We start from the raw sequence: 25,088 nt of genomic DNA on the forward strand, positions 1-25,088 counted from the left end.
TGCTGACTGTTCACAAGTGACTCAATAACATTGGGCATCGGTGATCCCTGGCGCTGATCAGGGTTTCATAGGCTGACAGAAAAATTAGTGCAGAGACAGACCTGATCAAAGTCTCCTGATGGAGTCCTGTGCAATCTCACAGGGACAGTATGTGGTGTGATCCTGCTACAAGATTACCAGGGGAATTGGGGGCTACTTTTATGGATAATCCTATTATCTAGGGGTTCGATGGTTTGAAGTTAACTCTTTCCAAATTCAGGTGGGAAGATCTGAAGAATGTTACAGGAATTTAGATGGTCTTGCTCAGGCAGAAGGGTTTTCATAGGTTATATTTGGGGGACAAAAGATCAGGTGGGATTAATGACTCGGTCTGGGATGGCTAATAAGATTGCGTCCTAGGGTGGATTCCTTGCGTATTCTTGTGTGCATTAGGGCTATTACTATGGTCAATCTTGGAGACACCTCCAGGGTTCTAAATAGGGAAGTGGATGATGATCTTTTCCACAAGAGGGGATGTTTTCTTTATTCATATGTGGAAGGGCCCAGCAGGTATTTGGAATTTTTCAGGGAGCTCCTCATATATGTTTGTGCTTTGCTTTCACATATATTTCAGGCCTCGAGAGAGGAAACTCAGCTTTGGCAATGTTGCATTGTAATCTCCCCTTGAAGCCTCTCTCAGAAACCAGTGGGGACATTTTAACCTTCCAGGCCATTCCATTGCTGACCCAAGAGTGGCAATCCTCAAACACAGAAGCTTCAAGGGGAGATTACAGCGTGAGATTGCTGAACTTGAGTTCATTCACAAATTCAGAGCAATGGACACCTAGGGTTGAATGGGGACATACAATACTTATTTCACTACAGATGCTGATTTTCTGCATTTCCCACCCCCAAACATTTCTCCCCTGTTCTAATCAAGCTGAATACATTTTGTATTCGACCTTTGCTTCTGGACTGCCTTTTCTGCAACTGCATGCCTACCTTTTGACTGGGACAAAAGGGCTGAGGGATCTCCATTCCTATTTGTATGAAAGCTTATATCCTGGAAATCTTGTTGGTCTTTAAGGTGCTAATATACTCTTGCTCTTCTGCTGCAGACTAACACAGCTATGCACCTGAAATTAATTTTGTTTGGTAAAGTTATGAGATAATTAGTTAGCATAAAATGTGTACCCTTATCAAATGGGTTGGCTAGCTATGGTTGGAAGATGATTTAAAGAACTATAAATAATGAAGATTGAACTGAATAGCACTTTGTTGTTAGAAGGTGCTCCTTGCTTGTGACCTGCTTATATTTGGGTAAGCTATTTTAATGGACTCGTGTAATTTCTTTCCTTTAATTATCTATGTAGAAGTAACAGATGGTATACTTTTCTTTTGAGTTACAGAGTTAAAGATGCCGATAGCTATGTTGTAATAGAATGTACTAGTAGTAAATGTTTATTGCATGTGGCCAAAGGCCATTACAAAGTTAGTTTAGATAAAACTTTTTTTTTTTTGCTGCCATAGCTGACTTACGGGAAGAGAAGATTATTGTAAGCTGCTCTGAGACTCCTTAAAGGTAGAGAAAAGTAGGATAAACTCTTCTTCTTCTTCCGTTGCGACCCCATTGGGTAGAAAGGGAGGGTAGAAATGAATTAAATAAATAAAATGTTCACCAGGTATAGAAATTGGAACCTAATATGGTATGCCTGTCCTTCAAGGCAGCAAAGATGTATACATTCACAGTGTTTGGAGCTAACCTGGTTGACTCCTGGGAGTCAACTAGAAAAAGAATATCAGTTAAGTATACTGTTATATATAGAGAGCCCCGTGGCACAGAGTGGTAAACTGCAGTACTGCAGTCCAAGCTGTGTTCACGACCTGAGTTCGATCCCAATCGAAGTTGGTTTCAGGTAGCCGGCACAAGGTTGACTCATCCTTCCATCCTTCCGAGGTCGGTAAAATGAGTACCCAGTTTGCTGGGGGTAAAGGGAAGATGACTGGGGAAGGCAGTGGCAAACCACCCCATAAACAAAGTCTTCCTTGGGAACATCGGGATGTGACGTCACCCCATGGGTCAGGAATGACCCGGTGCCTGCACAGGGGACCTTTACATTTACCTTTTTTTATATATCTAGTGACCCAGGTACTATCTGGACTAGGGTGAAACATTGCCTTCGTCTGCTTACACCAAAAATTAATTAAAGCAACATGTACCCAAGCCCTTATTGAAGGAAAGCCAAGTTTGGCCACATGAAAACAGCTAGAGTGCCCTTGGGCAGAACTAGCATTTTTTAAAGAGGTAAGTCCTCAGGTTGTTGATTAGTACATCATTTTCAGCCCCAAATAAAAAAGCCTGCTTTGGTGCGATAGACTTTTAGAATGGCCCCCAGTGTCCAAAGGACTGTGGGTTTTACAATTTCCAAGTGGGCCTTCCAGGAGACTGTTTCACAGTAGGAAATTCCAAGATACGTCAAGTTCCTACATTGATCGATAGGAGTACTGTCAGCGGACCACTGGAATTTGTGGGGCTTTTCCCCGAAGGATCGTCACCTTTGTCTTGCATGGTTAATACTTAGGGATTCTCCTTTGCAGAAGTCACTAAGCTTGAACAACAGCCTCCTAAACCCTACTCTACTAAAGGACAATTAAAACCATGTCCTCTGCATACAAAAGGTGGAAATGTTCTTTGAGCCAAGTGAAGGTGGGGTAAACTGGCCCTGACAACCTCTTGATGATGTTATTGAGGAAAAAAAGTAAGGGGGCTAAGACATATTTATGTGTTTTTAGTTGTCTTTTAAGGAGCCCTGTGGCACAGAGTGGTAAGCTGCAGTACTGCAGTCCAAGCTCTGCTCAAGACCTGAGTTCGATCCTGATGGAAGTTGGTTTCAGGTAGCCAGCTCAAGGTTGACTCAGCCTTCCATCCTTCCGAAGTCGGTAAAATGAGTATCCAGCTTGCTGGGGTAAAGTGTAGACGACCGGGGAAAGCGATGGCAAACCACCCTGTAAACAGTCTGCCTAGTAAACGTCGGGATGTGATATCACCCCATGGGGTCAGTAATTACCCGGTGCTTGCACAGCGGACTACCTTCACCTTTAATTGTCTTTTATCTTTTCAATGGTATTTGTTTAAATGTTTTAAAGTGTTTTTTTTTTTAATGTTTGCTGCCTTGTGGACCCTGACTGGGGGCAAGGGCAGCATAAAAATGTTTTCAATAAAATAAATCCCTGTTTATTTCCTCTATTTATTGGGATATCGTCTGTCAGACAGCCAGAAATGCCTGGTCTTACTTCAGTGCTTGTGTTGCTAAGGAGTTCCTGTAATTAAAAAAAAGGAGGTGTTTGTCTATATTGGTATCTGCCAGCTTACACCTGAGTCTATTGTCTTTTGGGCATGGCTGTTTTCCTCACCCTCACCCCTCCAACGACTTCAGGTCTTTGCTTGGATTATGCATGCCATTTCTGTCAGAGGTCGCCTCGCTCTCCCCCTGCGTTTCTCCAAGTTTTGCCTGCGTCTTCAAATCCGAGATAAAACAGCTTTCTCAAAACGCGGGGAAACGCAGGGGGAGGGCGAGGTGACCTCTGACGGTCAGAAACAGCATGCCTAATCCTAACAAAGATCTGAAGTAGAAGGGTGACCACGAGGAAATCAAATGCAGCAAGTAATGTCCATGAACGCTACATAAAGGTGTTTAGTGGGACCCTTTATACCAGGGGTGGGGAACCTTTTTTCCGCCAAGGGCCATTTGGATATTTATAACATCATTTGCGGGCCATACAAAATTATCAACTTAAAAATTAGTTGACCAAGCCCCAAGCAGGCAGCTGCCCCAGATGACACCCCCACCCCGCATGTGCAGGCAAGCAGGCAGGCATCCAACCAGTGGTGCACTTGCCCACTTGGTGGCACAGGATGGTCTGTTGCACCAGCTGGGCGTAGCCGTCCAGCCACACACCGGAGTTGCTCCTGCTCCGCATGGTCGGGGCCAGATTCTACAGCTGGCTCCTGCTGGCTCTGCCTGCAGGGATGAAATGAGGACACACTGGCTAAGAACCCCCCCCCCCCCGCGCGCCACCTTGCATTCTGGCCCTGCCTCCTTTAACCCCTCCATTGTCGCCATTTCCACCTCCAGCCCTCTTGTAGTACAGAGGGAATACGTTTCTCCATGGCCCGGGTGGGAAAGGGTTAACACAGTTTTTGGGGCAGCCCTAGCAGCTCCATAGCTAACAACTCTTCTGCAGGGGTGGGGGAAAGGTTCCTTTTCTCCGCAAAACAAAAATCCGCCTTGAACAGAGGCTATTCCTGTCCCTGAGAGGGGGTGGATCACCAGTCTTAGATCCTTCTGAGCTAGAGATCTGCCAGGACCCACGAAAGGGCAGACCAAATGCTTTTGCGGGCCTTAAACGGCCCCCTGACCTGACGTTCCCCCCCCCTGCTTTATACATTGGGTGGTGAGGTAGTAGAGGGTCATGCAACGATCTGTAGTACTTTGTCCTTTCCTGAAAACAATTTGTTCTGGGTGAATGACCTTGTTAGCCTGCTTCCACTCCTCCAACTTTCTAAGTTGATGTTTGCTGTAAAATTTAGACACTACATCCAACAGCTTTATTGGTCAGTAGTTCCTAGAATCCCTCTTGCTGCCCTTTTTAAAGATGGGGATGACTATACTTTGTTTCCAACCCGTCGGGAAAATCCCCATTAAATTGTTCAAAGTCAGGGGTCCCCAATGTGGTGCCTATGGGCACCGTGGCACCTGCTGACACCTTTTCGGACACCCACCAAGAGTTTTTGGGGAGTGGGTAGGGCCAGGTAGGGCTTTCCCCCAGCAAGGTTTCTGATGCTTGGAGATTTGATTGGCTGTGCAGATTTTTTTAAATGTTGTTTTTGCAGCAGCTGCCAGCAAGCACAAGGGTAAGGGAGGAAGGGGTGGGTTGCTAGAGGGAAAAACATCCCCAGATGTTGCTATCAGGCCTTCTGATTTTAAAAGTGGTTTGTCTTTTTTAATGCAATTTTATTTCCTCTGGACCTTTAGGTTTCTATGTTATTCATAATTTTTGCTGCCTTTTCAGCAAGAGGTGGCATCGCCTTTCATTTTGTGTGCTGGTTGATTCTGCCATTTCCAGCCACTGACCCCTCAAACCCTGCATTAACTGCTCTCATTGAGGGAAAGACTTTCCTGAGGCTGAGACTGGCCTTTCCTGGCACCTCCTTCCACAGGATCCAGAGACCTTAGGCAGATCATGAGAGGGAGGGCACCTTGCCCATCTTCTGCCCATGGAATATGGGTCACTGGGGGTGTAAGGGGGGGAGGTAGTTTGGAATTTCCTGCATTGTGCTGGGGGTTGGACTAGATGACTCTGGTGGTCCCTTCCAACTCTGATTCTCTGATTCTCAAGAATCTGGAATCTTCCGTACGTGAAGCCAACACTTGACCACTGAGCCACAGGCTCACCCCTCCCTTGCCCTCCTAACCCAAGCGTTTTTGGTGCCCTTCCCTACTCTTTCAAGTCAGAAAAAGAATGAGGATTCAAGAACAAACCTTTATTTACTTCACATAAGAACATAAGAAAAGCCCTGCTGGATCAGACCAAGGTCCATCAAGTCCAGCAGTCTGTTCACACCGTGGCCAACCAGGTGCCTCTAGGAATGACTGTGTTGTCCTGCCTGTGTTCCACAGCACCTAATATAATAGGCCTGCTCCTCTGATCCTGGAGATAATAGGTATGCGTCATGACTAGTATCCATTTCTACTAGTACCACGAGATATCATTCAAAGTGAAAAAAAGAAATTAACTGACTTTTTAAAGTCAGGCTTAATGCCCATATACTGAACACAGTATACTGCACATTAGCTAAGTTTTAATGGTTTTCAGCTGTTAAAAGTGTTTAAATGGATTCCTGCAAAGCAACTATTTTGGGGAAAGCTATAAAAGCCCACCCCCCACCCCGGATGAATAGGGTTGACTGAAGTCCTGCTCCAGCCTCCCAGTAAGTGCAAGGCTACTGAGTCAGACAGTATGGCGATTTGGCACAAGTTTATCTATATCCAGTTTGTGGTTTTTCACACACCCGCCCCGGACTCCCACCTGCCTTGCTCAATTCAGCGGAAGGCCACAATGGATGAAAAGTAAACCAATGGAAGATGGATCAGTAAGACTGTGATACAGATAGTCATTTGGCCTCGTAAACAGCGCAGGACGAAGTGAAAAAATATTTGTAAATGATTATTAAGAGTCAGTTTACCAGTTCCATGGAAGATACTTCTTACAAGTGTAGATATGCATTACATACATGGATTTAAATCATGCAGAGACCCTGGGACCCGCTTCTTCTCCAGTTGTCATGCCTGTGCAGACAGTTTGTCATTCTGAAATGACAGCAGGTTCCCATATTTTGAGTAAAAACAGTGCTTTGAGAAAGCCACCTTTCTTTATTCAGTAATGGGTGCTGTTTTTGTTCCTGAGTCTCCATACTAAACAAACTGTGAAAAGTAGCTTGCAAACTTATCAATACAGAAAACATAACCATGAAGAAAATAAGAAGAAGCTAGCGTGTACAGGTCGCTGCCTGTTACAATCTCACAGGTGTGAAGCATTGACATGGTGATGTGTCCCCTCATTTACATAGAGTCCAATGGAGTAAATGAAGACAAGGAGGTTGGGTTGGGCTTCATGGTTGATTTATTGGGCCAATACGTCAGACTTGGAGATCCAAGAAGCAGACCGATGTTAGCCCTGCAATCTTGTCACACCGAGGGGGAGGGGTCAATACAAGAGGTTATATAGACATTTCACATTCCGATGACATTCGGTGTGGCTTGTCATTACCACGTCATTACTTTCTACAGAGTGGGTGGGCATCGCTACATTTCTGAACAGAACTCTATTGTTCCCTAGCAGTGAGGAGAAACGAAACGTAAAGCAAGGGGATGGGGGGGTGAAGGCTATCTGGCCATCCGTTAGCAGACAATGGAATCTGTGTGCATGTTTGGTTGCTATGCAAAAGGCAGGAAAGGAGGGGCCATTGGGAAGCTGCTTCTTGTAAGACTTCAGCACCTCGTTGTACACGTGTAGCCTGTGTGTCTGAACGTGGTTACTCTATCACAATAATGGTTCCCATGACCCCGCTTCCCTCGATTTCAGAGTGCTTCAGATGGATGAATCTCTGTGTACAGCTGCAGGGAAAACTTTAGATACTATCATATTGGCCAGGGATCCTGGAGGTTTTTTGCCTTCCTCTGGGCACAGAGCAGGAGTCACTGGGGGGGGGGGGCAAGGGGTGTGAATTTCCTGTGTTGTGCAGTGGGCTGGACTAGGTGACCTTGGAGGCCTCTTCCAACTCGATGTTTCTATTTGGTGTATGGCTATGAGTCAAACCTTTACTACTAGTCGTAAACCTTATGGTCTGGGATCTAGCACGGCACTCAGAAAGTGCTGGAACAGGGAGGGTGCAAGCAAGCAAGTCACCTGAACACATGAAGCTTCCTTATTCCACATCAGACCGCTGGTCCATCAAAGTCAGTATTGTCTAGATTGGCAGTGGTTCTCCAGGGTCTCAGGTTAGGGGTCTTTCACATTACCCCCACGAGATCCTTTTCCAGGGATTGAACCTGGGACCTTCTGCAAGCCAAGCCGATTCTCTCCCACTGAGGCAAAGCCCCTCCCAAGCCACAAGCTTCAGGAAAGGCAGGAAATCCACTGGGGCGTTAACCCGAGGAGAAATCCCTTTTCCAGAAGAGATGAGAGGAAAACCCTGAGCTAGGTGACCTTATGTTCTTATACGCATAGTTAAATTGTGGAACTCCCTGCCCCAAAATGTGGTGATGGCTGCCAACTTGGAAGGCTTTAAGGGGGGAGTGGACATTTTCATGGAGGAGAGGGCTATCCATGACTACTAGTCAAAATGGATACTGGTCATGATGTATACCTATTCTCTCCAAAATCAGAGGTGCATGCCTATTATATTAGGTGCTGCGGAGCACAGGCAGGATGGTGCTGCTGCCGCCGTCTTGTTTGGGGGCTTCCTAGAAGCACCTGATGGGCCACTGTGTGAACAGACTGCTGGACTTGATGGGCCTTGGTCTGATCCAGCAGGGCCTTTCTTATGTTCTTATGTGCTTAGCTAAGTCAGAGAGGAAGGAGATCTTCATGAGTTCCAAAGACGGACAGGCTGACTGACTAAATGGCGGAAGTTGTTCTTTTGGTGAAATGACTCCCTCATCTCCATAGGTAATTACAACAGCTACAGTTTTGTACTCTGTTGATGCTCAGAGGGTAGCCAAAAGGGTGACAAGACGAAGTGGTTGAAAAACCAGTTTGCACAGGCTCTGGTTTTCAGATGGAAAACTGGATGAAGGCCGACTCCTCTGGTTCGCAACTGGCTGCCACCCGATCAGACAAATGACTCTTGCGAGAATGCAGAGTGTTCAGGGGACCCAGACGATTCTGGAACTGGCGTTTCCCAGCAGGTCGAGCCTTTTCCTCTCGCAAAAAGAAGTCCTGTCCCCCCACTAACCATTGAAAGAAGGAGCATGAATCCTAGAGACTTATTTGCCTCTTTTAGGATTCACTGCTCCTGGGTCTGCCGCCCCTGGATTTTGTCTAAAAAAGAATCCTCTTAGTTCCTTAAAAAAAACCCCTCTGTCCTTAAAAAAGAATCCTCTTAGTAAGAAACTTCATTTCCAGGCATGCGGGGGCCTGATTTGGATCGGCACCATAGGAGACAAGGAGGCTGAAGCCTCCCACCACACAGTTTGCCTGATCCAGTGTGGATCAGTGGAAGCCGGTGTGGTGTAATGGACTTCATTACGAGTGTTGGACTAGTATGCAAAGGCCCCAGGTTAAAATCCCCACTCAGGCCACGGGATGCTCGCTGGGTGACCTTGGGCCAGTCACACTCTCAACGTAACCTACCTCACAGGGTTGTTGAGAGGATAAAAACGGAGGAGATGAGAAAGATGCAAGCAGCTTTGGAGCCCCAGTGGGGTGGAGGCAGGGTATAAATGAATCAAGTAAACAGATATCGGAAATGGCCCCAAGTGACTCTTTTGGGACTCCTGACTGGGCCAATACACGTCTGGAAATCAAGCTCCAAGCAGACAACTTCCCAGAACAAATCTTATCACAGGACCTGGGACAGACCTGGAAACGAGGCATTGTGTAGTGAGAGCCTAGCATGGTTTCCTACACCAGGGTGGACGGGGATCCAGGTGAGAATGGGTGGCCTTCATGGGTTCCCAGATCTTGTCAAGGTTAATCATGGGAGCTGCATTTAAAGGATCTCTAAATTGACCACGAGTCCTCGAGCTTTGTAGTGTCTCAGTTCTATTTCTGCCAGCCTCTGAAGCAGACCGTCTGTGACTGGGTCTAGCATAGAGGGGGGCTTCCCATTTGTAGGAGAAAGTAAAGTCCTGAAGCAGAAAGGGGCCTCTGCTGCCAGCCCCACTCCACCTCTGGGGATCTAAGAAGCCCAGTGCATCTGTGCCGGGGGGGAACAGGTGAGCCGGATCTTGCTTGGGGAGGGGTTGGGGGGGAGAGGAGGGCAACATCAGGTCTTGCTGGAGGTAATTCAGGGCTGGGGGGGGGGCTCCTTCCCCTTCCCCTTCCCCAAATGTCTCTGGTCTCTTCCCGCCCTTCCCCATCCCCAAGCAAATGCAAAGCCCGTTTTGCAGAGAGAAAGGAGGAGGAGGGGAGGGTCTGGGCTTTGCATCCCCATGGAAGGGGGCGATGTTTGGGCGGAGGGTCGCCCCTGTGGCCTGTCTCCGCCCCACAGAAATGAAGGCCAGCGAGTCTACAATCCTAGAGAGGCCTTTGTGGGTCTGACCCATGGAAAAGCAGCAGCAGCAGCAGCAGCTCCTCCCGAGTGAGTCCAGGGGGACCCCGAGGCTGGAAAGTGCGGGGTGGGTGGAAGGGAAATGCAAGGGCGGTCAGAGGCGGGCCCCAATCCGGGAGAGGGAGCGATACCCACCGCACCAAAAAGCCTGGGGGGGGGGGTCCCTGCTCCGTCGGGCTCTCCTCTTCCCTCCCCCCTCTCTGCATGAGGCTGGGGGGGGGAGGGGAGAGAGATGCAGCCCCCCCCTTCCTTGCATCGCGAGTGGTCCAGGTTTGCAGGGAGGAGGGGAGGACGGGGCGGAGAGCCTGGATGGGTCATCATCTGGGGGGGTCCTGGGAGGGGGGGTCGTGAGTCAGGGAAAGGCAGGGGGAGAGGGGGCTGGATTTGGGGGGGGGAGTGTTTGGAGCGAGACCCCCCAGACAGGTCCTCTGCAGGGCTGATGGGAGAGGAGGAGGCACCGGCTTCTCCTGGCAGGCGGCGTCTTTGGATGCGAGGCGCCTCCAGCTTCCCCCAACTCTTCCCCGCATGAATGCGGAGGCATTTTGGCCTGGAAGGGTTAACAGAGGCATGCTATTTCCACCTTGTGGTTTCCAAAATGTTGATCTGGGGGGGGGGGGTTGGGGGGGTCTTTAATGCATGCCACTGCTTTCTGCAGCCCCGTTTTTTATTGAAGGCTTTTTGCTCTGGCCCATTCCTGCCTCTTGCGGCTGTTACCCGGTCCCAATCGTGGACCCTCGTCGGAATAATAACCAGTTTATTTCCCGTCTCAGATTGGGGGTGGGGGGCAGGAGGACAGAATACCCCGGAGTGGTTAAAGCAGTGGTTCCCAACCTTTTTTGGACCAGGGACCGCTAGGACTTTTTTGTTCGGTGCAGGGACCCCAAGGTTCAAAACAACAATTCTGAGAATTTGAAAATAAACTTTAATCATAACTGTTAGTGAAACATTAAACTTAGAATAACATTTGAATATATATTTTTATAATAGAGAACTTTTGAATGAAAATATTAATTTATTATGGGTTTATAACTTTGTTTCGCGGACCTTAATTTAGTTCTCGCGGACCCCGGGGGGGTCCATGGACCCCTGGTTGGGAACCAGTGGGTTAAAGGGAGGCACATGAGCGTGGGAGAGGGGGGCAGGTTTCCTGCTCCATACAGAAGGGAGGATCAGGCTATTCATGGCTACTCGTCCAAATGGATACTAGGTATGAATGCCTATTCTCTCCAGGACCAGAGGAGCAGGCCTATTATCTCAGGTGCTGCGGAGCACAGGCAGGATGGTGCTGCCGCCGCCGGAGGCACCTGGTCGGCCACTGAGTGTGAACCGACTGCTGGGCTTGCTGGGCCTCCTGGGTCTGATCCAGCAGGGCTTCCCTTGTGTTCTTAGCCATGTTTTTGTGCCGTGACAGTGCCACAAAGCGGTGGATGCCTGATGGGTTGATTTTAGTGTGGCCTGACACAAAAGGATCCAGGAGGATTCCTGCTTTGTTGGGAATTTCATCTTTGTGCCGTGGCAGCACCATGCGGCAGTGGGCGGGTGATTTTTGTGGTGCTGCCTGTGGACTAAGACATGATCTACAGTGGTTTTCTTTTCTTTCAGTGTAAAAATCATATGATTTAATGAGGATCCGTTGAAATTCTTTTACACGCAGCTGCAACTGAGGTGTGGTATTTCTATAATCTTTTTGGTCCATTTCCTCTCTGTAGGGCAACCAACAGGATGTGGGTTGGGGGCGGTGGCTACCTAGGTATGCAGAAGAGTTTGGGAATTGAAAGAAAAGGATCCTCCCCCACCCCAAAGCACCCCAGCAGTGAGGCCTGAGCATGCTTCTCACGCTCCAGGAGCTAGGGGAGATGGAAATCAGTTGAGCATTGTTTAATGGGCACGAAAAGGACAAAGGAGGGAGGGGCACGGAGACAATGGGCACCCCCTGACCTCAACTCCCCACTCCAGAGGCTGACTCTCCCCCCCACACACACAAACACATAAACACCAAGGATGCTTTGTGGAAAAGGGGGCAGATACCCCTATGCTCCTTGTTTAACCCCGAGTCCACTGGGGGGGGGGGCTAACAAACTGGGTACTTCACAGAAGGGGGAAAAGGTGCAATCTTCCCAGAGTGATTGGAGGGCCTGAAGTTGCAGGTAGCTTAACTCAGAAGGACTTCAGCCCTTTAAACTTATTTGAATGTATTGATTTGATTTGATTTCTATTATAAAACTGCACATTAATATTCTAGGTATGAGAATTTCTTATACTGATTACTGGAAGGGGAGTTGTGTTAATGTTATTAATTGCCTATTAGTCTGTATGGTGGTGGTGGTGGTTGTGAATGTTTGCAATGGATGTTCTGTGAACCTTCCAAGAGTGGTTGGAGGGCCTGAAGCTGCTGGTCGCTCCCCTCAGAAGGACTCCGGCTTTTCAATAAAGCTGCACATTGGTATTCGAGGGCAGCTCAGCTACTCCCTCAGTTCATTCATTGGGGGAAAAAACCAATTCTTTGATATCCTTCTTTGATTTAAATAGAAGCTACATTTGGCTGGGGGTGACCTCAGAGTTGGGAGGGTGGACATGGTGAGACACAATTCCTCACCCTCCCCAGAAATGCCCTCTTCCTTCCCCCCCCCCCAGCTTGGGGGTGTCACGGTCTCTGACATAATTATGGTATTTTGTGTACATGTGCAGAATTAATTCCATGTAGAGCTTGAACACAACATACAAACTGAACCACAAACTGCAGAGGTTTGTGTAATGAAAAGCCTGGCAACAGCTTGCAAAATGCAAATGTCCTTAGAACAGGCTGACTGAATTCTCTCAAGGTCAGCTCTTTCAAGAGCTAACTAACTTACCCTGGTCTTATCCTTGAAGGGAGAAGAACAGAGTTCTCCTTCACTATCTGCCAGAAGGGTGTATTGTTGGTGTTTGGAAGAAGTATCAGACACCCCAAAGGCGAGTGAATACTGCAGAGTCAGCACGTATACAAAAGTGCTATTTTATTTCACAGTGTCAAAGTGCTTCGCAAAGCATCCACTTCTCTCAACCCACAACCAAATACATATATGTTACACTTATATACATTACTGGCATAGTCTCCCAGCCAATCAGCAGTTGGCTGCCTTGTCTCCAGGACCATCTAGCTCAGTCCAGTGCAAGCCAGTTTTTCTGCTCAGTCATTGAGCTGACATGTGACATCACCAATCACCTGGCTGTCACTTAGATCTTTTCTATCTACTTGCCATGTGCAGTCTTACATGTCCACATGTATCTGAAATTACCCTTTCTGACTCCGCTACCAGCTGTCAGCTGTTTATATCTCAAGAGCAGAAAAGTCCTGCCATCCTCAAGGTCTACTAAAAAGACCTTACATTTACTAAAAAGACCTTACTGCCCTGTAAGTGCAGTAATAACCTAAACCTTGCTTTTTATAACTTCAAGGCAATAAGTTTCTTGCTTTCTGTGACCTTGTTGAAGGCTATGTTTCCTACTGACCAGATGGTTACGTGTTACAATGTAAGCAATAATTGTGTTTTATGATTTATATAGTTATATGTTGTATTTTAGATTTCTACATAGTCTCATTTAATGCGTATTGTACTGACGATGAGAATGGTATGAAAATTGAGTATATGGCGTGATCATGGAGCTCAGAAATGATTGGTTCTTGTAGGTTATCTGGGCTGTGTGACCGTGGTCTTGATATTTTCTTTCCTGATGTTTCGCCAGTAGCTGTGGCAGGCATCTTCCTTCAGTGTTACTCCTCTGAAGATGCCTGCCACAGCTGCTGGCAAAACGTCAGGAAACAAAATACCAAGACCACGGTCACACAGCCCGGATAACCTACAAGAACCAATGAACTCTGACTGTGAAAGCCTTCGACAATATTCAGAAATGATTGTTTATATTTCAAGCAAAATAGACTGAAAGGAAAGGAAGCCCATATTTGGTCATGGGGAGAAACTAATAACCTGAAAAGCTGCAACTAAGACATTATTGCACTGCTCTTGTTATCTGAAAGTGGGGAGAAAGATATCCCTCCTGATAGCAAAAGTGGGAAGAAAGATATCCCTCCTGATGGTAAAAATAACACTCTTAATGAGTCTGAAACAGTATAAATACAGCTACAGTAAGCCCAGAGAATGAGAACCTTCCAAAGGCTCTCAAGAAAAGGCTGACTGGTATGTATGGCTTAAACACATTACTCTAGACCAGGGATGGGGAACCTCAGGCCCGGGGGCGAGGACATTTTTTGTGGCCCTTGGGAGCTCTGGGGCCCTGCCGCAGAGGCGAGGCGCAGGGCGGCCCTCCCCAAGGGTGTTCCTGGGGCCGCGACTTACAGGGGGGCTGCGGCGCCCTTTGGACCTCCTCTTGCCGACTGTCGGCTGTTGGTCGGTGAGAGGAGGGGAGGGACGCTTCTCCCAAGGCTGCCCCCTACAGCTGCGGCGTGCAGGAAGGCCACGGCACATTGTAAGCCCCTCTCACTGCCTGTTGGCTGTTGAGCAGCGAGGGTGGGGGGAAGAGGCCGGCGGCTCCCGGCGGCAGAGCATGCATGCAGGAGCTGATTGGGCTTGGGGGGGGTTGTGGACTCTGGGGGGGGAGGGCATGGAGACTGGGGCCCGGTACGGGGCCGGCGTGCACGGGTGTGTGTGTGTGTGGGGGGGAAGGCTTTCCTCTCTTTTCTTCCTCTTTTTCTGTCACTCCTTCTCCTTTCTCTCCCTCTCTTTCTGTCTCTTTTTTCTTTCCATCCGTCCTTTTCTTTCTTTCTCCCCCTCTCTCCATTTCTTTTTCCCTTTCTCTCTCTTTCTCCCTCCCTCTTCCTCTTTCTCTGTTTTCCTTCCTCCCTTGCCGATTGACTGTGGGCTGCGCCCCCCTAGCGCCTTGTTTGCTTGGGCCCACCGCTGGATGCCCTCCCGCCTGGGAGGGGGGAACGGGAGCGCCCTGCAGGCCTTCTCTGTGTGGCCTCCCCTGGGTTTGCCAACCTCCAGGTGGTGGCTGGAGACCTGGCAACCCTAGCCTCTCCCCCCCATCAGGAGAGCTACACCTGGTATGGCCCCTGAATGATGTCATAAATGTGCAAATGCCCCTTGGCAGGAAAAAGGTTCCCCACCCCTGCTCTAGCCTTTATGAATTAGATACTTTGAATCAGAATAATTTGACTGTTATATTTTAGAAGTTGGATTTTGAAACTGAATAGTATGTAAGGCTTGCTTTTACTTCATACATTGTAAATACATACATTGTACTTTGACAAGAGTTTTTATAGAAGTGTTAAAGATGATAATTTGCATTTTACACATATTTTACTAGAAGTATATCAATAAAAAGACTTGCTTTTTAAAAGTAGGTAAAGTTGTTGAGTCCTGCTTACTCGATGACTGGCTGAATAAGATACCTTCACTTCTCAGTAAGTGGTACATTCTAAGAGCCTATCATCTGAACAACACAACCCGCTTCAGGGGTTTCCGCCTTCTGATCTTCAGGTATAATTAATGATACTAGAGGTGCCCTTTCTTGAACCTCCAACTTTAAAATGGTCATTTTTATACCCTCAAAAGCCTCTGTGAGCCGAGAAGGCGGCCAAACCAAGATGCTGACCCTGCCACTCTAGGGAGAAGAGTGACCCCCCCCCACAAAGTTCAATAAGAGGGCTTGTGTGTTCCAGGTGGGGCCTGAAGGTTCTCCTGGGATTACAGCAGCTGATTTCCAGACCTCCGAGTTCAGTTCCCCTATAGAAAACGGTAGCTTCGGAAGTTGGACCTTACAATATACACTACAGAGTCTAGGAGAAGCTGAAGTCTCCTCAAGGCTCTGTCCCGAAAAGTCCAGGAATCCCCCGAGCAGGTGATGGCGACCCTCTCCAATAGGGCAGAATCACAAAGGAGTAATAGGGAGCGGTCTCGCTGGCATGTTGTTTAGAGGAACAGGGAAGATCCTACAGGAACACAGATGTTCAGTGCAGCCCTAAAACCATTTTGCTGGGAATGAGCCCTATTGAATAGGAGGATTATGGGTGGGCCTGCTTTGGATTGCTTCAAGTGAGCTTGCTTTAGAAAGCCTGAGTTTTCTTCTCATCCCCAAAACCGTGAGGACGGATTGATGCAAAGTAGTCAGACACAAAGCTTGTAGCATCTTTAAAGTGCCAGGGACACTTAACTTTCCCAGAGAACCTTACAGGCATCTCTAAAAAAAGCTTTCTATGTCACATAACAAAATTATATTACCAACCACAAGTGGCACTTTCATTCTGATCCATCGTGTGTCTCCATTCTCTTTTGTTTTCCTTCTGTCACGTTGCTATCTGTCTCTCCCTCCTTCCCCGCAGGGAGAATCCTCTCTTCATACCCAAGTGAGTAAAGGGACCTTTTCACAGTCGGAAGCGACCCGATAGAAGCGGAAGGAGATGGAAGGGCAGGACCCGGAAGGACCTGGACCTTCCAAGAGAGCAAGGAAAGGTCCCCTGCCCATCCAGGCTGGGAGTAGCATCGAATCCTGGGAGAGAGCTGTGCCAGAGATCCGGAATCAGGAGCTCCTGAACTCAGAAGTATATTGCCAACGCTTCCGGCAGTTCCGCTATTGGGAGGCTGATGGGCCCCGGGAGGTCTGCAGCCAGCTCCATTTACTTTGCAAACAATGGCTGAAGCCAGAGAAACACACCAAGAAGCAAATCCTGGACCTGGTGATCCTGGAGCAGTACCTGACCATCCTGCCGCAGGAAATGCGGTGCTGGATAAGAGGATGTAGGCCGGAGAACAGTTCCCAAGCAGTGGCCCTGGCCGAAGGTTTCCTCCTGAGTCAGGCAGAGGAGAAGAGGTGGGCAGAAAAGGTGAGGGCTTTTCTTTCCAGGTATTCCAATTCAAGCAACAATGTAAGACATTACCCTAAAGCAGGGGTGGGGAACCTTTTTTCTGCCAAGGGCCATTTGGATATTTATAACATAATTCGCGGGCCACACATTCTGGCCCAGCCCCCTTTAACCCCTCCATTGTCACCCCTTCTGCCCCCAGCCCTCTTGTAGTACAGAGGAAATACGTTTCTCCACAGCCCAGGTGGGAAAGGGTTAACATAGTTTCCTGGGCGGTCCTAGCAGCTCCATAGCTAATGACTCTTCTGCAAGGGGGAAAGAAGATTCCTTTTCTCGGGAAAACAAACTCACATCTGCCTTGAATAGAGGCTATTCCTGGCCGCGAGAGGGGGTGGATCGCCAGTCTTAGATCCTTCTGAGCTAGAGATCTGCCAAGACCCACGAAGGGCCAGACCAAATGATTTCGCGGGCCTTATATGGCCCCCGGGCCTGACGTTCCCCACCCCTGCCCTAAAGTTTCCTCGCCCGATATTTGTCCAAGTGTTAATCATCCGAATGGAAGGTTTAGGTTTAACAACCTGATTCAGTAGTCACTTCTTCTAGGGAATTTCTTATCCATCCAGGTAATTCCACAGGGTCGGAGGAAAACCCTACCTGGTCTGCTGATAGAAAGGTGCAGAGTCTGGGAGTGGGGCAGGATCCATTCCTTGATGTCTTCCATTCCATCTCTTACCTGTCTCTCTTACTGCTGTTTCAGAGATGGGGTCCATCCGTGAAGATGGAAGCTAAGTTCTGTGAGACAGAAAGAGCCCCTTCAGAGGAAGGGCAGTGGGCCCAATCCCAGGAGTGTGCCCAAGGTGCCCTCTCATGCGGTAAGGACTCACTGTGCCTGGATGGGATTGGGGCATCCAGTGAATTTAATGGATAAAGAGCTCTAGTCAGGAAAAAAAGAGAAACGGTCCTCCACGCAACTTGTGGCACTCCGGGTTCACTAATTGTGATGCCAAGAAAAGGGGATTAGACAAATTCATGGAGGCCTTTGGTCTGATCCAGCAGAGATGCTGCCACGTTTTTGATCTCCACCATTCACAGAACAGGTTTCAAGGATCAGAGAAGTCTGAAATGTGTCAGCAGCTTCTTGAGTACCCGGAGAGGCTCATTGGTTCCTTGTGCTTCTCTACCTCTTCTCCCATAACTTACTACAAAGTATTGTCGAAGGCTTTCGCGGTCAGAGTTCATTGGTTCTTGTGGGTTATCCGGGCTGTGTAACCGTGGTCTTGGTATTTTCTTTCCTGACGTTTCGCCAGCAGCTGTGGCAGGCATCTTCAGAGGAGTAACACTGAAGGACAGTGTCTCTCCAAAGTTACTACAAAGTGTTACCAATTTTTTGAGTATAGTTAGGGCAACGTTTCATACCCTTGGAAAAGGGAAGCATGAAGCATGCTTCACACAAGGAAAAAAAACAAGAAGTCAAGGCTAAAAACCTTTCTTCCACTTGTCTGTCTCTTGCAGGCAGCGAAGAGACAGTGTTGATCCGTCCTCTTTGCGGAAGTGTGGAGACAGCTGCTGCGCTTCCAGACTGGGTAGGCGAGATGACCGTGGGGGGGGGCTAGGTCCCCCCTCCTTTTTCTGGGGTGGTTTTCTCCTGCAGTTGTTGTTAAGGGGCCCAGACAAGAGGCTCTGAATGCCACTCCTTTTATACAGGCCAAGCTCTCCATCCTGCACCCTCTCAGAATGCCCTCTTCCAGAGAGTTGCCTCTGCCCTGAATCATAGAATAGAATAGTAGAATCACAGAATTGGAAGGGACCACCAGGGTCATCAAGTCCAACCCCCTGCACAATGCAGGAAATTCACAACTACCTCCTCCCCTCCACACCCCTAGTGACCAGAAAATGGCCAAGATGCCCTCCCTCTCATCATCCACCCAAGGTCCCAGAATCAGCATTGCTGACGGATGGCCATCCAACATCTTCTTAAAAACCTCCAGGGGAGGAGAGCTTACCACCTCCCGAGGAAGCCTGTTCCACTGAGGAACCGCTCTGTTAGAAAATTCTTCCTAATGTCTAGACGGAAACTCTTTTGATTTAATTTCAACCCGTTGGTTCTGGTCCGACCTTCTTGGGCAACAGAAAACAACTCGGCACCATCCTCTATATGACAGCCCCTCAAGTACTTGAACATGGTGATCATATCACCTCTCATTCTTCTCCTCTTCAGGCTAAGCATACCCAGCTCCTTCAACCTTTCCTCATAGGACTTGGTCTCCAGACCCCTCACCATCCTCTGGACATGTTCCAGTTTGTCTACATCTTTCTTAAATTGTGGTGCCCAAAACTGAACACAGTACCCTAGTTGAGGTCTAACAAGAGCGGAGTAAAGCTATACCATCACTTTGCGTGATCTGGACACTATACTTCTGTTGATGCAGCCCAAGACTGCATTTGCCTTTTTAGCTATCGCATCACACTGCTGACTCATGTTCAGTGTTCTGTCTACTAAGACCCCAAGATCCTTTTCACACACACTACTGCTCAGACAAGTCTCCCCCATCCTATAATTATGCATTTGATTTTTCCTACCTAAATGCAGAACTGTACATTAGTCTTTGCTGAAGTGCATTTTATTAGTTCTAGCCCACTTCTCCAGCCTGTCAAGAACATCCTGCATCTTGGCTTTGTCTTCTACCGTATTTGCTACCCCTCCCAATTTAGTATCATCTGCAAATTTAATAAGCATCCCCTCTATTCCTTCATCCAAATTATTTATAAAGATGTTGAACAACACAGGGCCCAGCACAGATCCCTGAGGAACTCCACTAGTCACTTCTCTCCAAGTGGATGAGGAACCATTAACTAACCCTCTTTGGGTACCATCTGTCAACCAGTTGCAGATCCACCTTGCATGATCTCTGACGAAGGAATCTGCTTTTTCTTTCAGTCTCCAGTGACCTTTGAGGAGGTCACCGTGTATTTCACTGAGGCAGAGTGGGCCCTGCTGGATCCAAGCCAAAGAGCTCTCTACAAGGAAGTCATGCTGGAGAACCACGGGAGCGTAGCGTTTCTGGGTAAGGTGTCAAAGGTGCAAATTGCTGCCATTAGGATTGTGCCATTGGGCTGATGTGTGAATCAAAATCTTAAACAACAATACCTTGTTTTAAGGCCTGCTTTGTTACTTGATCCCTTTTGGGAGCCTCGAGGTGGTGGGGTGGCAGTGAAAGCAATATTCAGCATGGCTGGGTAGAGTGACCCGATTGTCCTGGCTGGCCCAGGGGCAACAGAGGCCAGTATTGTGGCCGTCGCCCAAGCCAGATAGGGTGTCCTGGCCTAAGACCAATGCAGGGCCAATGCAGGGCTGAGAGGCCCACAGGAAGACTCTGGAAGGGGCCCCCATCCTACTTCCTCAGTTGCCAACAAACTAGTCCACCAGATGGGATTATCGTCATCCGCTCTGACTATGATCTGCAATGCAGCCATCCCCCTTACACTGGTTGGGATTGTGGGCTTTAATCCTGACGAGGTTTCCCTTCTTCCTTGGATTTCTTTTCCTTCCCCATATAAGAACCATCTCTGTCTCTCTGCGTCTCTATCTTCTTGCGGAGAGACAGCTTGGTGTATTGGTTAAGAGTGGAATCTGGAGAAAAGGATTTGATTCTCCACTCTTCCACATGAAGCCAGCTGGGTGGCCTTGGGCCAGTCATTGTTCTCTTAGAACTTTCTCAGCCTCACCTACCTCTCAAGATGCCTGTTGTTTAGAGGGTAAAGGAATTTTATTTGTAAGCCTCTTTGAGACTCTTTAGGGTAGAGGAAAGCAAGGCATAAAAGCCTTCTCTTCTTATTCTCTTCTATTTAATAATCAATAGCAGAAAAACAATATTGCTGCACAACAGGTCAAATATGAACAGTGGGGGGAACAATTCTTTGCCACTTTAATGAGAAAAAGTACATATGAGGAGTAGGAGGAGGAAAGGAATAGGCAGAATATAAAAACTGCTCTCCTGGGAGATCTGGCTGGGAATAAGGTGTGACCAGCAGTTCAGTTGGGGGGGAAAGAAGGTCTGATCAAAGAAATGCACACTCATTAATGAACAGTGCCTGATGGGTGGCTTGACTTCTTCAGTAGATGCTGATTGGATGTCTTTCTTTATTGCAGAAGCACATGTAGAAGAGACTGTTGGGGGATTCCAGGGGTTCTCTTTGGAAAAAACCAAGAATAACGATTCCAAAGGAAACTTGACAGACAGAGGTGGACCCCAGAAGCAGGAGGGAAGCCACGCAGACAAGAATAGGGATAAGCCCATTCCATTCCAAGGAGGGGTTTTGCATGAAATCCCAGTCCAAGAAGAAAGGTCAACCAAAACAAGAAGGAACAAAGGCCTCCGTGCTAACCAGACATTCCGCTCCAGGGAAATCGACAATAAAAGTGAGGCCTTTGGAAAGACTTTCATTAAGAACATGAGTATTATTTCCAAGATTCAAATTCCCTCAGGAGAGAAACCATATGATTGCGAGGAACGAGGAAAGACCTTCCATCAGAAATCAGCCCTTACTTCCCATCAAAGAATGCACCCAGGTGAGGAGCTGTATAAATTGTTAGATTGCAAACCAAGCCTTTCTGATGCAAAGGCTTTCATGTCCCTTTAAGGTGTATTTTCATGTACTCTTCAATGTACAGCAGGGAAAAGCCACTGAAATGTTTTGTGTGTGGGTGATCTGACTTCCTTGCATGGGTGCTAACGGAATCTGTCTTTTCATTCCAGCAGGGAATGATCAGTGGAATGAATGTGATCGGGAAGTGCATCAGCTATTGCCAGATAAAGTGAAGAATGAATATTTGAAAGGAAACTCTGGGAGTCAAGGCAAACTAAAGAGGCAAAAAGAAAGTCACATGGTCAAGAAGAGAGAGAAACCCATTCCTGGCCAAGAGCAGGATGTCCATAAACTAGTCCAAATGGTGGAGGTGGCATGCAAGTGCTTAGAGTGTGGAATGAACTTCTCGGATCAAGCTCAATATGAGAGCCATTTGCAAATACACAGTGGAAAGAAGACGCGTCAATGCATGGAGTGTGGCAAGAGCTTCCTTCGCAGAGCAGAGCTCCTTAGACATCAAAGAACACATAAACCTTATAGCTGTTCAGACTGTGGCAAGAGTTTCTCAGAGAAATCAGACCTTTTTCAACACCAAAGGATTCATTCAGGAGAAAAGCCATTTATCTGCATGGAGAACGGAAGGGTGGTCTCTCATGGAAGAAAGGGAAATGTACTTTTTCCAAAGCCTAGTGTAATGGGGGTACATAAATGCTTTCCTTGTGGAAATTACTTCAGATACAGATCACACCTCCTTGTGCATCAAAGAATCCACACAGGGGAGAAACCTTTTGAATGCTCAATGTGTGGAAAGAGATTTACTAGGAGTGGCAATCTTCAAAGGCATTTAAGAACCCACACAGGGGAGAAACCTTGTGAATGCTTCGAGTGTGGAAAGAGATTCAGTTGCAGTGGCACTCTTCAAAGTCATGTAAGAACCCACACAGGAGAAAAACCTTTTGAATGCTCCGAGTGTGGAAAGAGATTCAGTCGCAGTGGCAGTCTTCAAAACCATCAAAGAATCCACACAGGGAAGAAACCTTTTGAATGCTCAGAGTGTGGAAAGAGATTCAGTCAGTGTGGCAGTCTTCAAAGGCATTTAAGAACCCACACAGGGGAGAAACCTTTTGAATGCTCAGAGTGTGGAAAGAGATTCAGTCATAACGGCAGTCTTCAACATCATCAAAGAATACACACAGGGAAGAAACCTTTTGAATGCTTAGAGTGTGGAAAGAGATTCAGTCAGTGTGGCAATCTTCAAAGTCATGTAAGAACCCACACAGGGAGGAAACCTTTTGAATGCTCTGAGTGTGGAAAGAGATTTTCCTTCAGTAGCAATCTTCAAAGGCATTTAAGAACCCACACAGGGGAGAAACCTTTTGAATGCTCAGAGTGTGGAAAGAGATTCAGTTGCAGTGGCACTCTTCAAAGCCATGTAAGAACCCACACAGGGGAGAAACCTTTTGAATGCTCCGAGTGTGGAAAGAGATTCAGTTGCAGTGGCACTCTTCAAAGTCATGTAAGAACCCACACAGGGGAGAAACCTTTTGAATGCTCCGAGTGTGGAAAGAGATTCAGTCATAACAGCAGTCTTCAGCATCATCAAAGAATACACACAGGGAAGAAACTTTTTGAATGTTCAGAGTGTGGAAAGAGATTTACTAGCAGTGGCAATCTTCAAAGGCATTTAAGAACCCACACAGGGAAGAAACCTTTTGATTGCTCAGAGTGCGGAAAGAGATTTACTAGCAGTGACAATCTTCAAAGGCATTTAAGAACCCACACAGGGGAGAAACCTTGTGAATGTTCTGAGTGTGGAAAGAGATTTACTAGCAGTGACAATCTTCGAAGTCATGTAAGAACCCACACAGGGGAGAAACCTTTTGAATGCTCAGAGTGTGGAAAGAGATTTACTAGCAGTGGCAATCTTCAAAGGCATCAAAGAACCCACACAGGGGAGAAACCTTTTGAATGCTCAGAGTGTGGAAAGAGATTCAGTTGCAGTGGCACTCTTCAAAGCCATGTAAGAACCCACACAGGGGAGAAACCTTTTGAATGCTCCGAGTGTGGAAAGAGATTCAGTTGCAGTGGCACTCTTCAAAGTCATGTAAGAACCCACACAGGGGAGAAACCTTTTGAATGCTCCGAGTGTGGAAAGAGATTCAGTCATAACAGCACTCTTCAAAGGCATCAAAGAATCCACACAGGGGAGAAACCTTTTGAATGCTCAGAGTGTGGAAAGAGATTCAGTTGCAGTGGCACTCTTCAAAGCCATGTAAGAACCCACACAGGGAAGAAACCTTTTGAATGCTCCGAGTGTGGAAAGAGATTCAGTTGCAGTGGCACTCTTCAAAGTCATGTAAGAACCCACACAGGGGAGAAACCTTTTGAATGCTCCGAGTGTGGAAAGAGATTCAGTTGCAGTGGCACTCTTCAAAGTCATGTAAGAACCCACACAGGGGAGAAACCTTTTGAATGCTCCGAGTGTGGAAAGAGATTCAGTCGCAGTGGCACTCTTCGAAGTCATGTAAGAACCCACACAGGGGAGAAACCTTTTGAATGCTCCGAGTGTGGAAAGAGATTCAGTCGCAGTGCCAATCTTCAACGGCATCTAAGAACCCACACAGGGGAGAAACCTTTTTAATGCTCAGAGGGTGGAAAGAGATTCTGTAAGAGTGGCAGTCTTCAAAGGCATCTAAGAACCCACAAAAAGGAACAACCTCTTTGAATGCTCAGTGTCAGGCCCCTGTCCCCTCCTCAGTTGAGACACTCCTATTTGATCCCCGATCTTTTCTTAGTTTTTTTGATGGCCACCCCGTTGAAAGTGTAATGTGCAATGGGCGGATCTTTGGGATAGGTTTGAGAGAGTGAGTCTCCCTGCCATGTCCAGAGCACATTTCCTTCACAGAGGCAGGATGTCACTCAGCCTTTTATATAACCCCCCTCCAGCTCCAAGGCCTGTGAACACCCATATCTCTACTTCAAGAGAATTTTTAAAAAAGCTTTATTGAAGTATGCAAAATACTACAGAATATGCCAAAATATGCAAATAAAACCAGTACTTTCATCTTAGAAAATATAAAAAAAGAAAGTGAAGAAAAGAAAGAAAAAGTGAAATATAAAACAATACAGAAACCGACTTCCAACTCGCCTCATACAGAACAGAATATTATATATATTGTTCCTTTTGTGAATAGCACTTTTATCTGTTTTAACTTTAGTTATTATTTAGCTATTTTCATCTTAAGCTACAATTTAGAATGTTTAGGTTCTAAAACCTAGGGGCATTTTTCTGTCCCTAAAATACTGATTTATATGTATTGACCATACTTTCCAGGATTGGCATTGGAGTAGTGCACGAACACCTAGCTTCTTTAAATGAAACGAAGTCCTCAGGGCCAGATGAATTGCATCCAAGGGTACTTAAAGAACTTGCAGATGTAATTTCTGAGCCTCTGTCCATTCTTTTTGAGAATTCTTGGAGAACAGGTGAGGTGCCAGAAGACTGGAGGCGAGCAAATGTCCCCATCTTCAAGAAGGGGAAAAAGGAGGATCTGTGTAACTACTGACCCATCAGCTTGACTTCTATACTGGGAAAAGTTTTTGAACAAATCATTAGTCAGTCCTTGAGCATTTAGAAAGGATGGATCTGATTACAGAGCCAGGACAGGTTTCTCAAGAACAAGTCATGTCAGATTAATCTTATCTCCTTTTTTGATAAAGTTGCTACCTTGCTGGATCAAGGAAATGCTGTAGACATAGTTTATCTAGATTTCAGTAAGGCTTTTGATAAGGTTTCCCGTAATATTCTTGTAGACATATTGGGAAAATGTGATTTAGATCCTGTTACTGTTAGGTGGATCTCTAATTGGTTGACAGATCGCACCC

General features: G+C 47.1%; 1 protein-coding gene across 1 annotated transcript; it reads left to right on the forward strand.

Annotated features, from left to right (window-relative positions):
• Nucleotides 1-16,214: 16,214 nt before the first annotated feature.
• Nucleotides 16,215-23,688, forward strand: LOC130484535 (gastrula zinc finger protein XlCGF57.1-like; the record flags this gene model as incomplete). Its single annotated transcript, XM_056857611.1, has 7 exons — nucleotides 16,215-16,412; nucleotides 17,374-17,488; nucleotides 18,129-18,199; nucleotides 21,374-21,432; nucleotides 22,389-22,445; nucleotides 22,533-23,315; nucleotides 23,466-23,688. Coding segments are annotated over exons 1-7 (1,506 nt in total), but the record flags the coding sequence as incomplete, so codon positions are not given.
• Between the last annotated feature and the right edge of the window lie 1,400 nt (nucleotides 23,689-25,088).

This window comes from Euleptes europaea, chromosome 1 (genome assembly GCF_029931775.1).
Source record: "Euleptes europaea isolate rEulEur1 chromosome 1, rEulEur1.hap1, whole genome shotgun sequence".
Classification (NCBI taxonomy): Eukaryota; Metazoa; Chordata; class Lepidosauria; order Squamata; family Sphaerodactylidae; genus Euleptes; species Euleptes europaea.